Source organism: Sipha flava, unplaced genomic scaffold (assembly GCF_003268045.1).
Source record: "Sipha flava isolate LNK unplaced genomic scaffold, YSA_version1 38_pilon_pilon, whole genome shotgun sequence".
NCBI classification, from domain to species: Eukaryota; Metazoa; Arthropoda; class Insecta; order Hemiptera; family Aphididae; genus Sipha; species Sipha flava.
Genome location: NW_020273099.1, coordinates 3,211,087 through 3,224,587, shown reverse-complemented (window position 1 = coordinate 3,224,587; position 13,501 = coordinate 3,211,087). Strand labels below are relative to the sequence as shown.

The 13,501-nt window shown below is 39.6% G+C and overlaps 2 protein-coding genes across 2 annotated transcripts; one reads left to right on the top strand and one right to left on the bottom strand.

Annotated features, from left to right (window-relative positions):
• The first annotated feature begins 441 nt into the window (after positions 1-441).
• Positions 442-8,241, top strand: LOC112688285. Its single transcript, XM_025561401.1, has 3 exons — positions 442-1,156; positions 5,441-5,764; positions 7,627-8,241. The coding sequence occupies exons 1-2, from the start codon at positions 622-624 to the stop codon at positions 5,752-5,754; spliced, it is 849 nt and encodes a 282-aa protein (XP_025417186.1). The 5' UTR covers positions 442-621; the 3' UTR covers positions 5,755-5,764; positions 7,627-8,241.
• Positions 8,242-8,499: 258 nt separating this feature from the next.
• On the bottom strand, positions 8,500-13,245 carry LOC112688286. Its single transcript, XM_025561402.1, has 2 exons — positions 12,893-13,245; positions 8,500-9,518 (listed from the first exon to the last, which is right to left on the bottom strand). The coding sequence occupies exons 1-2, from the start codon at positions 13,119-13,121 to the stop codon at positions 8,992-8,994; spliced, it is 756 nt and encodes a 251-aa protein (XP_025417187.1). The 5' UTR covers positions 13,122-13,245; the 3' UTR covers positions 8,500-8,991.
• Positions 13,246-13,501: the final 256 nt, after the last annotated feature.

Below are 13,501 nucleotides of genomic sequence, written 5' to 3'. Positions count from 1 at the left end.
TATAATATATAGTAATTACAGTTGAATACCATTTTATTTTATTTTCAACAATTTTAGCACCCCCAATGTTTGGGCTCTAGTTTCGTCCATGGCGTACACACGGGCGTAACACGTGCACACGAATACACGCTCGGCGCATATTCGGAATGCGATTTTCACGATCATAATAACCACCGACTCGGTTGACGGCCCTAAACAAGGTCACGCGCCGGATATGTGTAGTCCTCCGACTGCGCGAGGATTCGTTGTTGTTGTTGTTGTAAATGCGGTCGGACGTTGCGATACGGCTTAACTTTTGGTGAGAACAAAGATGGGCCGGTCGGGGCGGGCGTGCGCGACCGAAAGAAAGGGAATCGCGGAGACATGAACGCACGCGCGCGACCGGACGGACGGAGTGAAAGACCGGTTTCGAGCGAAATAGCATATAAGGGGGTCCGGCCTACCCGACGGTTTCATTTTATCGGTGGCCCAGTGAAAACTCGAGTCGTGTGCGGTTTTCCTTCCGTGTCCGCGTCGAACAACAAACCCACGTGCGTTCCGTACCGTCCGCCGTTTCGTTTTCGAAGTCGCGTCCCGTTTTATTTTTATTTTTTCTCTACCCCGGTACACTTTGCAAACACGATGATCGCAAACAAGTTCACCGTGTTCACAGCGGTCGCGGTACTGTCCGTGATGGCGGTCGCCGGCTCGCCGGTCGCCCAGAAATCGGGCGGTGGCGACGACGACGCGAACCGTCTGCAGTACGCGGTCGTTCGCGAGGAGGAGCTGGTGCAGAAGCTGAACGCCAAGTGCGCGGCTCAAGACGTGTCCAGCTGCGTCATGCTCAAGTTGGTCACGTACATGAATAAGCTGATGAAGAAGAACACGCTGGAGTTCGGCGACATGATGGAGATCGCCAAGAAGGACGGACCGGCCGGCGAACCGTCGTCGGTCGACGTCGAGGAGACGGTCAGCGTGGACTCGGCCGCCCGCGGGTACAGCGACGAGTCCGCTTTCGGACAGGTCATGGCCGAAAAGCTCTGGAGATACGTGCAGACACGATCGCTGAAGATCAAACTGCTGCCCGAGGCCGACTTTGTCGTGTCCGCGTCCCCGGAACAAGACGGATCCCTAAACTTCGGCATGTCGTACCGTTCCGGCAAAGACATGGAATCCGGTAAGCCATCATTATAACCTTCCGATCGGAGAACGAATCTGTTCGTTTTCACCCCTTAAAATACATTTCGTTGTTGTTTTTATAACTATATCAGGATATATATATATGTATATGTCCGTTTTCTTAACCGTTACCGATGGAAATTTTTTTTTATTCTAAGAATTCATATTGTTCTTACTGATACGCGGTATTTTTGCGTACAGTTTGAAATATTTCTAACCAAACGAGATAAAAAATTATTCGTTGACAAAATATGAATTTCACATCAATTAGCTATTATTGTTTTCAAACAGGATCTTATTAGTACTATTGTGTTGTACAGTTAAGTATTTAGTTGCGAGAATAATCAATAGCGCAGTTTTAGTCCATGTATAGGCGCTAGAAATACAATGTAAATAGTAAATATTGTTACGGGTTGTCTTGCTGCCGGAATTACTATAGTTCGATTTTAAACGTTTGTGATAATTAAATGTGTTTTTACATCGTTCAGTTATAAACTGTATTAGTATAACAACCAAATGTTATAATGACGCGGATGTTCGATCGATTTAAGTTTTTACCGCCCAACACGTGTTCGAGGTAACGGATCGGAAAATTTGTTTGCTCGAAATGAATAATCGAACCCGCCTTAAAATGCGTTACTTTCAGGAGAAAAAAAATGAAAACTCAAGACAAGTACCGGTCAGATGAATATTTTTACACTACATACGTTACGGGTACGAGCTGATACGACGTTAGAAAAGACACTTCGTCATAGTATATAATATGATAAACGGTCGTAAATTACATGTGCGCCATAATAATATTTCATTTACGACGGTGAAATCGAACATTCGCCTGCACCGAGCGCTATATATAATGTTTCGACGTTACGGATATTTCAATCGAGTTGCAGTTTGTAATAATATTATAATTATTAATCATTTTTCGTAAACTCTTCTATTACGAACGTACGGAAATTTCGACTAGCGTAACTTGGCACCCCAACGTTGATAACTATTTTAATAATCTATACGCGTCGATCATTACATTCCCGTTTTACATATTTATAGAAATGTGATTTTAGGCACGTTCCAGTGGACTTCATGATTCAATACCGACGATTGTTGTCATTTCAATCCACTCGGCAACAATTGCAGTTACCTGGAACGTCAGTTTAATTTTCGTTGCCCGTTTGTCACAGCTATTAGAGTAGCTGCACAGTACTATTCGAAAGCCACGCAATAATACGCGGCGTTGATCAGTATTTTGCGATCTCGATCAAATTAATCTCGGACGATTGAATTGTACTAGCGGTTATCGCAATACCAAAGGTTTTCCGTGAAAACGGATAAATCGACGTGAAATCGCAGCGATTTTTGGTTTGCCGATCGGGACGGCGGCCAGAAGGAGATTGTGATTTATAGCGTTGAACTGTAACGATGATACGTTATACGTTGCAATGCAACATTAAGAACGACACGAGGCAAAACGCGTTTTTTTTTTTCATTCCTTCTCGATCGCGGACAAAATTATGACGCACGAATTCGCTCATTAACGCGGGTTCGACGTTTTTTCCGTTCTCGTCCGTGCGTCTCATCATCGCGACGGCGTGATTACAAATTTTCGAAACCCGTCGTTCCGTCGGCGCGTATTATTTGCGTTCATATGTCACTCATATTTCACGACCTGCGCGCGCGGCAATGAAAACGTATTTTCCGAAATCGATTCCGGGGCGTTCAACACCAGTTGTTTTCGGGTATCGAACACTGCGGCTGGTCGCCACGACCATACGTGTACGTTCGGTTTTCCGTCCGGGACGCGTATTTTGCAAATGTAGGTACACTCAGAACCGGGTTTCTCTGATTGGTCCGATTTGAATTCCCGCTTTTTTTCACTTTATTTCAAATGTCATATTATCGTTTAATATCATATCATATCATGTCTAAACATCGTGATTACAAACATAGAACATAATGTTGTTATATGTTCTATGTTACAAGGTGGATTGATATCAATCCACCTTGCGTGATTATATGTTAATTCCCGCTTTTTTTTTTTTATCACTATTCCAAATATATCGTTTCGTATCATGAAGTAATAGTAAATAACTAAAATCATAACAGTGGAAATCTCGTTTACGGTGGACTTTTACCGATTTTACCGTTTTTTACTTAGTTTTTCTCGATTGCTGGAAAAACTATTTTGAGATTTTGGAAAAATTACCTTTTTAAAGTAACATATCAGTCCAATTTCGAATCTAAAAAGTTGCTTGGCGTAACTTTTGAACCAGGATTTCTATACGAAAAAGTGTTTACAGAAAGAAAAAATAAACATCATTGTAAAACCATAAGATCTTTCGCATCACTCAGAATCTAAAATATATATACTTAACATAATTTACGATGAATTTGAAATAAAGTGATAAAAAAAAGCGGGTATTAAAGTATAATCCCGATATTTTAGACATGATATGATATGAAACGATATGATATTCGAAATAGTGAAAAAAAGCGGGAATTCTAATCGGACCAATAAGAGCAACCCGGTTCTGAGTGTACCCACATTTGCAAATTACGCGTCCGGGACGTGAGCGCGTACATCGTACTTCGGACGCGTTACAAACTGCGAGTCGATTAAACGTTCTCGCACAACACGCGAACAGTCGCCGGACGTACAACGATATCATTGGGAATTCACCGGGACTGTGCCGCGTTGCTGATGCGGTACCTACGTGACGGGAACTGACGTTTTTGACGCATCGTTCTCGCGTCGGTTCTCTCTCGTCAACCATCATCACGCGCGCGGACGCCCACAAAAATACAAGCACATACACACGCGCGACAATACAACTAGGTTATGGGCACACAATGCACACTTTTCTTTTCGAATCACTGTCGTTCGATTTCCGTCGACAACAATGGAAACGATTAACCGCGGGCGGGCGGGAGCAAGGACATCCGAACGGGCCATCGCCGAAAAATGATATCTATAAAAATCTCGCGACTATTGTCTACCCGTAGCCTGCTGCTCCTGCTCTGGGCGCGCGACGCGGCCGAAATCCTCCACGGGAATTTCCCTGTTTTCCCCGGACGCGGGATGTGTTCACGGGTCCCGCCCGCAACAATCGTGTTGCGAAACGTACGTATCTATGCGTATACGTGATGCGTGCGGTGTGTTCTGAATAAAACGCGCCGGAGGATCATCAATATTCGCCATCGGGTAGATCAGTGATGTTCTCGACCGGGGCGACACGAAATCTTCAAGGGAAAAGGAAAAAAAAAACAATTAATCTTAATAAAATCATATTATTGCCGCAACTGTCATGAAAATAGCGTACCTTCAAGTTTGTGCCTCTATATCATTTGGATCCGATAAATACGTGCAGTACTTTGATTTGCGAAATCGCTGCATTATCGATTGTCTTTTGATTCAACCGGGGTCGTTAGTCAGGTATTTTGCAGTCGCTAGATGTGTAGTGTTATGGTTCCAGACGACAATATAAGACTTGGTCTTTCCACCATCAGCCCTCGAATTTCTTTAACTTTGTAAAAACCACCAGGGCCCAATTTCTCATCAGTTTTCACACAAATAATTATTGTTTTTTCTCTCTTTTTTTTTTTTTTAATTTGCAAATTTAAAATTTTAACCGACAATGTTTATTGGACCTTGCAACTCAAATGAATTATAGGTGCACTTATAATTTTTCTGTGAAGTGTAATTTTTTTTTTTTGTTATTTCGAGAATTATTCTCAAAAACACATTTATGAGTGTGTTTTATTCTAGTGACTTAAAGTGATATGAACGAGAAAATATGAGAACCACTGGTGTAGATCGTTAAAATATTTCTCAGACTTATAGATACCAAATCGGGACGTTATTGAAAAGGAGACGGGAGTATCGTATTTTCAACAACGGGTGGTTATATTTCTATATCTTGTATACGAGTAATTTTACCAATATGAATGGAAAATCCGTATAATAACTAATAATTCAATCGATAATCGAAGCAATGTCATTTTGGTCTACTTATAATCTATTATATCCATTCTACAAGATAAACGAAATTTTATTACCAGTTGTATATAACTCGAGACAACGTTTTCTGTGTGAAGAAATTTAAAATGTTTACTCTATTATTCGACGATTTAAGATGTGTTTTTTTTGTACCGTTGATTCAAGTCAACGATCAATCGAATTCACTTAAGATAATCACGGTCCTCGACGTATACTCGTAGTACTGTTTTTTCTTATCGGTGTATTATATTAGTGTGTACTGACGACCATCGTTTGTAATCGTTTCAGGCCGGGGTAAGAACAAGAACATGGGACCCATGATGGCCGCCATGATGATGAAAATGGGCATGCTCAAGGTGCTGGCGTTCAAGGTGCTCGCGCTGCTCGTGGGAAAAGCTCTATTGATTAGCAAGCTCGCGTTCTTGCTGGCCACCATCATTGGGCTGAAGAAGCTGTTCAGCCAACAGAAGCACGTCACGTACGAGGTGGTAGCCCATCCGCATCACGAGTCGCACGGCAGCGATTCCTACAGCTCGGCCGGATGGGGCCGTTCCTCGTCCGAAGCCGCGCACAATATGGCCTACTCGGGCCAAACCCATTGATTTGAAGCCGGTGAGTTGGTCCAGATGTTTTATGTAAATATAGGTCAAATTAAAAATAATTTTTCTTTACCGCTTGCACCTGTGCGCGGCATTCCGTTAGACGGTTGAGAATAGAAGAAAAAACAGAATAAAATTCTCAAATTATTCGACGACGCCTGTTAAACTCGGAGTAATAATCGTTAAATCGTGTAAAATAGTTGCATAGTGTTATACGCCAGTAAATAAGTCGATAATAACGATGTAACTTTGACCAAAACGACGGCGCGATGACGTTTAGGGGTTAATAATAATAACCTACGACGTTATATGTAACCAACCCTGCGAAGGGTTTTCGAGCTTGTTTTCAAAACTTATCTTATTGTTTACGACGCGTTCAAAAACTTTGGAACTTAATGATACATTATATTATGATATTGTAATCGTGAACGACTATGGACTTACAGAAAAAAACGATTCCATTTTCATCCGGACCAACCAAGAAGTTTAACCGATACAACGTCACCGGTACCGTGAAAAGATCAAATTAAAATTATTACTCTCATCGTGTTTTATAATATTATAATGCTACAGTTGCTAAGCCCTTATTACGCGTTGTACGTGACGTATTCGATTTCGTTGCGGTGCTGAACAAAATAGGGCACCGAACACTTCTGGGGGATAATTGTTTCATTAAAACAGATACATTTTCCTACAATCAACGTACAGTTCATTACTATCACGTGGTATTTCTATTTAATAAAGAAAACGTTGTCCATATTCATCTGCAAAGGTGGGCATTAACTAGTTAATTTAAAAAGTTAATTTTTTTTAACTGTAAGGTAAAATGGTCGTATACATTGTGTATCAGATGTCGTATTAGATTTTGTAGGTTGGGGGGCCCACCTTTTGGTATTGGGTTCTAGCCGTGAACACGGAATGTTATGTATGAAGAATTTTAACTGTAAAGATATATAAATACGGTATAACCATAATAGTGGGTAGCCCCCTTGATGTAAAATGTCATTTTTCAATCACTTCGACGTCACAGCTGTTATTATGATAAAAAATTCAATAAAATTGTTTATTATAATTTAGGAAATTAGATCTTTCTAAAGAACGCAGTCACTTTTTATGTGATCTACAAACTAATTAAAAAAGTAGATCAAATTTTTTTAAGCTGAATCAAGTTAATATTTTTTCCTTATAACATTTTAACTTATCGAGTTTTTAACTGTTAATTCTTAACTTATCGATCTTGTGTTCTTTTAACTTAACTCGACTCGAGTTAATTATTTTTATAAACTTTCCCCTCCTTTGGTCATCTGAATCACGTAGATAAATCTTATGCAAGTTTTTCTTAACTTTATCATGCCTGTTATATTCAGGAATTTTAATTCGGCTCACGAACAAAAGGAAACGTCGCCAGATGCGTGCATGTAAACATGGAATTTTTTATAAAGATATAATATTACACGATATAAATTGATCAGGGCTTGATACATCATATATACAGTGATTTGCACCGACGTGTTTGTTGTTGGTAAAAATTAAAAAAAAAAAAAATCACCGAGTTTAAATAATCAGAAACCATAGTGAAATGTACGGAAACTGATTTTTTACGAAAACATTGTTGTTTAATTATTTTTGTAAATGTCCTACGAAAAACGGGTCTGCGGCATTCGGACATGAAATTTGAAAAACAAGCCAGACCGTTGAATAAGTTCTCTCAGTTAATTCGATTTATTCCTTAATGTCTTAAGAACGTACAACGTTCTATAATTTAACTAAAATAAATCTCGTGTTAACAAAAACACAGTTCCAGTGCTTAACTCCCGGCGTGATTAATAGAGCTTGAATAATAATTTTTTTTTTTTTTGTTTTTTTTACACATAGGTAACTGCACGAAACATCAACATCGCACGATGAACTCAAGTCCTATCACTACTACAACTACTACAATTACTACTACTACTACTACTACTACTACTAGAATTATTAAAACTGTTACAACTGTACCGTACACGCACATACATTTGGACGTTTAGTCAGCATCTACTCCCGTGCATCCGGTGCCCGAGCAATTAAATCATTCCAAGCCAGCGGAAAGATGAAAAAAATAATTATGTGAAACACACGATATTTATTTATGTTAATTAATTTTGCGTTTAGTTCTTAGTTAATTTATTACATGTTGTAAACGATGCGCCATCTCCCCGCGGTCGAGTCCCACGCGACGCGTATATATCATTGTAATGATGTACTCGTTTTAGGAAATACGAGTAGCTCAACCGCACTCGTGCAATCGATTTCGCCGCGGGATTAGATTTACAATTTATTTATTATTATATTTATTTGTTTATTTTTATCGCGTATCTACGTAAAACACGTGAGTACAATAATTATTATATACACCCGAACGGCTAATGTAGCTCTCTACAACCCAAATATTGTTGTTGTTAATGATATTGTGTATTTTAAATATTACATTACTTGTTTGGAACAAATTTATTTTTAAATTATTACCGCATTAAAACGCGTTTTAATGTGTACAACGTAATAATACTGTATCTACTGTGTGGATAGTTTATAAGATTTTAATAATGTAACACGGTGCGCAAACGATGTCCACGATGAGGTATTGAAAATAATAATGTTAAGCGCGGACAACGATTGTATTGTGTTCGTTAATACGGATAATGATAAAAACACGCGTTGTAGTTCAGCCGAGAGAGCAGCACAAAACAATACGATATTGTGATTTTTGTATTTTTTTTTCTTTTTATACCATAAACACATCACACCGCCATGAATGTCCCAAGTACATAAAACATATCGTTATAGCGTATACGTTACCGGTAAACGCCGAAAAGGTTTGTCGGCAAAAGGAAAACAAAAAACCACGAACCGCCATAAGAATTGTATTGTATATTTTCACGTTTATATAATAATAAAAAAAAAAAAAAAAGACGAAAACGACAATTTATCGTGTTTTTTTCTAAAAAATACCTGTTATTATTATGTTGTTTCGAGCAAAACGTAAAATCGAACGCGGAAACGAATAGACGAATAAATAAACAAATAAATAATATATTATCGATACGATGTAGTACGACGGTGGGGTGTAAACCGATCGGTCGGACGTGTCGTACCGGGGCGAGAGTAATGACAGGACGACGCGGGCGGCGTAAAAAACTACCCGAACGGCCAGACGGATGAGGACGGCCCGCGGAAACCGTGTTAAGGCCGTTCGGTCGCCGGTCACTGTATCCGCCCGGCCGGACCGGACTTGCCGTCCGACTGACCGCGGTTGAGGACCGGCCGGTACGTGACCGGGCTCACGTGCGAGTAATGGGCCTGCATGTCGCCGCCGCCGCCGCCGCCGCCGCCGAAATCACCGGTATGCATGTACTGCTGCTGGGGCGGCGGTCCGTACTGGTCGGCGGCCGGCTGCTGGTGCTGCTGATCCATGTGTTGTTCCTCCGCGTACGAGGACTGCTGCGACTCGGGGTAAGGGCCGCCCATCATGGACATCGGGGCCGGGTGCTCGTCGAAGTGCGGCGGCGCCGAAACCCATTTGATCACCTTCTTGGCCGGCGCCTGCTTCATCTCCATCATCTTGCACAGCAGCAGGTACAACCCGATGATCAGCCCCAGCTTGGTGACCAGGAACGAGTGAATGATGAACAGCTTGATCGCGCCCATCGCCTTCATCATCATCATGCCGCCGGCCGCGGCCCCGACCATCGCCATGGCCATCTTCATCGGTTTCTGCTTTTTGCCCCGACCTGCGAACAGCGCACACCTCTTACACTCCGATTCCACATGATAGGGGGGAGGGAGGGAGGGAGGGAAGCTCGCCTCGGGGTTTACGAAAAAACGAAAAAAAGTCGTGAGCCAACACCGCGTAAACTTCTCCTTGACCTACGCGTAAGGTACGCGCTGTATTAGATCCGATTGATCGTAAAAGGAAAAAAAAAAAAATAATTAACAATCGGGTGCGTAACGAACAGTTCAAAAATTGTAAAAAATTCGTCGTTTCTCTATTTTGTACGGTCTCGGCCCAGAAACGGGCTACGCTTTCGACATTTATAATATACCCCTGTGTACAAGATCAATAAGCTGCTCGAAATAATATTGACCGTGCTGACCGGGAGACGGGTAAAAATTGTATTATGCTCGAGATCAGCGGTTCCAAAACTTTTCGGAAATTTGTTGGTACTTTGCCTTGTTCCAGGGAACAATTGGCCGCAATAGACCGTAGAATGGATTTATTTAATTTTTTCGTATGGCTCGACAAAAAATCAACAGTAAAGTAGATTGAATTTTATATAGTAATAATGAAATTAAATTTGAATAAAACTATGAAGATGTATGACATATACGATTTTAAATATAACAATATCGCGAACAATTGTGAAAAAACTGATTGGAAGTAGTTACACGCCAAAACGTTTGTTTTGGTCAAACCATTTTATAACGCGTGTCAAGTTCAACTAAAATCGCATAGATAGTCGTTGCGTTTACCCTGTTTTCACGGGACCAATAAGTTCAAATGCGATGTATTTGTTTAATTCTTGCATTTAAAACACCCGGTGTCAGATATTAATAATGACTTATCATGCCGTGGAAAAATCAATTTAGCGATTTTAATTTAAAAAATAAAAACGTAACTATAATGTACGTTGCTCATTTTCATAATTTGGGTTACAATCATATTATTAAATCATTATATTGTGAAATATTCGTGTTCTTTATACCGTATCCGATTTTTTTTTTAATATTTGGTTAACGACGTACGTTTTTTAATATGTATCAGTAATAAGTACTTAACCAATATTATGAATTAATGTGGACGAATTAACCTCTATAATAAATGTTCATAAAAATAAACTTTATAATAATAAAATATAATTATTTTGATTCTTTGCAATAAGTGATCCGTTTATTTAATTTATTTTTTTTTAACTTGAGCTATACATTTCTATTGTTCACACTATAAGTATTTCGAGATTTTAATTTATTTTTAACGAACCTCCATGTAATATTATATACGCTATAATTTACTATTACCGATTACAAAACATCCGTTATTGTCCGTCGTAAATTAATAATTTAATTAGATCGATTATATGATTATGATTATAAATTTTCAATCCACTAGGAAAACATAAGGGATGTTAAGCGAACACGAATTGAATGGGTTTTATTTTCAACATCATGTGCTTATTCACTATTATGTTATACTGTAACAATGTATAATTGACATTGCAGATACATAATATAATGGCCGTACAATAGAACGCAATAATTTTGTAAAGTATTATAATATTATTATTATCATTCTGTCGTACATGAATGGACAAGAGATTTCACCGCGTACATTGTTGGAAATAATTTAATATTGTGATAAATACGAACCAATCAAATGCAGTAGATGATGATGGTTAAGAATATTGAAGCTTTCAAACATCGCGACGGACTAATCATATTTTTCATTTATCGTTAAAGTGCGAATATTTTTTTTTTTTTTACAAATATGTTTGTAATACACAGTGGTAGATATTATTTTCCCACACTCCGATATTAAACGATTAACCTAATACGGACTAATATGGTTAGCTGTGTTCAATATGACTCGCGATTCATTTTCGAGACTGTACGTAATATTTTTAATCCTCCCATTAAATGCATCACTTTCAGTGAGATCGAAATTAACATGGCGATGTTATTTTCATTATTTAAAAATATGATAGTACTAAAATATCAAAAGATGCGCATTCGCGTTTAAGTTGAAATTATTGAATTTTATTTTCATGTTAATCCGTATCTTATGATTAAATAGCGCATGGAACCAATACAGTACTACTGATAAAGTTCTAGATGTTTTATTGTTAGGTGATGTCCAAAATATAGAAATAATTAAAAATAATAGACTATCGACGAGCATATTGAAGATAACCCAAAGAAAATTGAACTGCAATATCAGAATAAAGGAATTATATAATAGAATCGTATTGTGAATTGTATTATAAAATGGTTTATAAATTTATTTCGCTGGAGCTTTAATACTATTCGTAAACTTTAAACTATAAGATACCGGTTGCAAAGTTAACATACGTCAGCCCTGGGTAGTAACAGAAAATTGAAGCTGAATAAAAGCTGCTAAAATAATGTAAATTTTTTCACATTTAAGTTCAGTACTCGAATAACTGATTTATTTACAGCATGATATTTATGGGCTTAACTATATAACTTCAACTATTAATTAAAAATGGCGCATTTAATATTTTCAAACAGTTCGTCTTTCAATCGCTCCACCCCTACTCGCAAGTGTTTTGGCTGCACGCGAATTTCTTGAAAGATATGAAAGCGAGGGGGAAACTTTTCATGACTCAATTGTGACTGACAATGAAACGTGAGTAGGTCACTACACTTTTAAGTCTAAAAGGCAGTCTATAATTGCGTCATACCCATTCACCATCAAACAAAAAATTCAAAATCCAACTTTCAGAGAGGAAGATCATGGCAACGATTTTTTGGGACCAAAAAGGGATGTTATTGGTCGATTTTATGCCTAAAGAAATCACCATAAATGCTGCTGCATACTGGGAGACACTCAAAAAGGATAAAAAGAGATGAATGGTGACTCGTGGTGTGTCACTCATTCATGATAACGTTAGACCTCATATTGTTCGTCTCACTCAGGATCTGCACGTTTAATTTGAATAGGATATTGTGACTCGCCCACCCTATTCTCCGGACCTGGAACTATCGGATTATCATCGTTTTAATAAATTGAAAGAGTTTTTGGGTGGTCGACGATTTTTAAATGACGAGGAAGTCCAGGATACCGTCGAAAAATGACTTCGGGAGGTGGAGCGGAAGGTATGCGATGAGAGTTTACAAAAACTGGTCCCTAGGCTTCAAAAATGTAATGACCTCAATGGTGATTATGTAGAAAAATAATGATAATTTGACATTTATCTTGTACATTTCATTTAAATATATTAATTTTTCAATTTTTAACACATGCTGTAACTTTAATTTCTGAACGTTCTTCGTATTTTTTTCCTAACCCAGGCTACGCCCACAAACTATTACGCGTATACGGAGAGTGGAAGTGTTTCGATGCAGATGGTTGGACGGTTGGAGGACTCACCTTCTACGGAACCGTCGATCATCCAGGAGCCGAGCAACTCGAACAACGTGCCGGAGGACTGGAACCCTTGGGTTTCGATGACCTTGGTGATCTCGGACAGGCTAGGTCCTTCGGGAACGACTTGATTGCCTAGGGCGACGGCATCCAGGGCGGACGATGCGGCGGCGGTGAGGGCGCACGACCACAGCACGGCGGCGCAGGTGACGATCGCGATCGGCGTCATGATCATGCGAGTAATGGAAACCGTTTTCCGACGTGTTTCAGCCGTGCGCGGTTATGTGATTTCGGACCGCGACGAAAAGTTCTTGAAACGACACGTACGTATGGATGACCAGTGCTCGCGGACTCGGACGGGCTGCGTGTGATGTCGGGGACCGCGACGTGTAGCGTTTTTATGCGCGTTCCGGGCCGTGATCGTTGCCCGCAAACGCCGTTGACCGTGCAAAACACACCCACAAACACACACACACACACACATACACACACACACATATTCCGAAAACACGTGTGCGCGCACCGAGCCCGTCCAGCAGAGGAAATTAACGACGGTAGTTATTATCGTATCATCAGCGATGCGCCTTCGCGTATTAGTCGTTTTAACGGGTCCGC

Excerpts from the sequence above, each read along its gene's own strand:
- LOC112688285 (XM_025561401.1), top strand. The coding sequence starts at position 622 with ATGATCGCAAACAAGTTCACCGTGTTCACAGCGGTCGCGGTACTGTCC. Across the intron at positions 1,157-5,440 it reads CGGCAAAGACATGGAATCCG|GCCGGGGTAAGAACAAGAAC; the intron begins GTAAGCCATCAT and ends TAATCGTTTCAG.
- LOC112688286 (XM_025561402.1), bottom strand. The coding sequence starts at position 13,121 with ATGATCATGACGCCGATCGCGATCGTCACCTGCGCCGCCGTGCTGTGG. Across the intron at positions 9,519-12,892 it reads GATCGACGGTTCCGTAGAAG|GTCGGGGCAAAAAGCAGAAA; the intron begins GTGAGTCCTCCA and ends CGCTGTTCGCAG.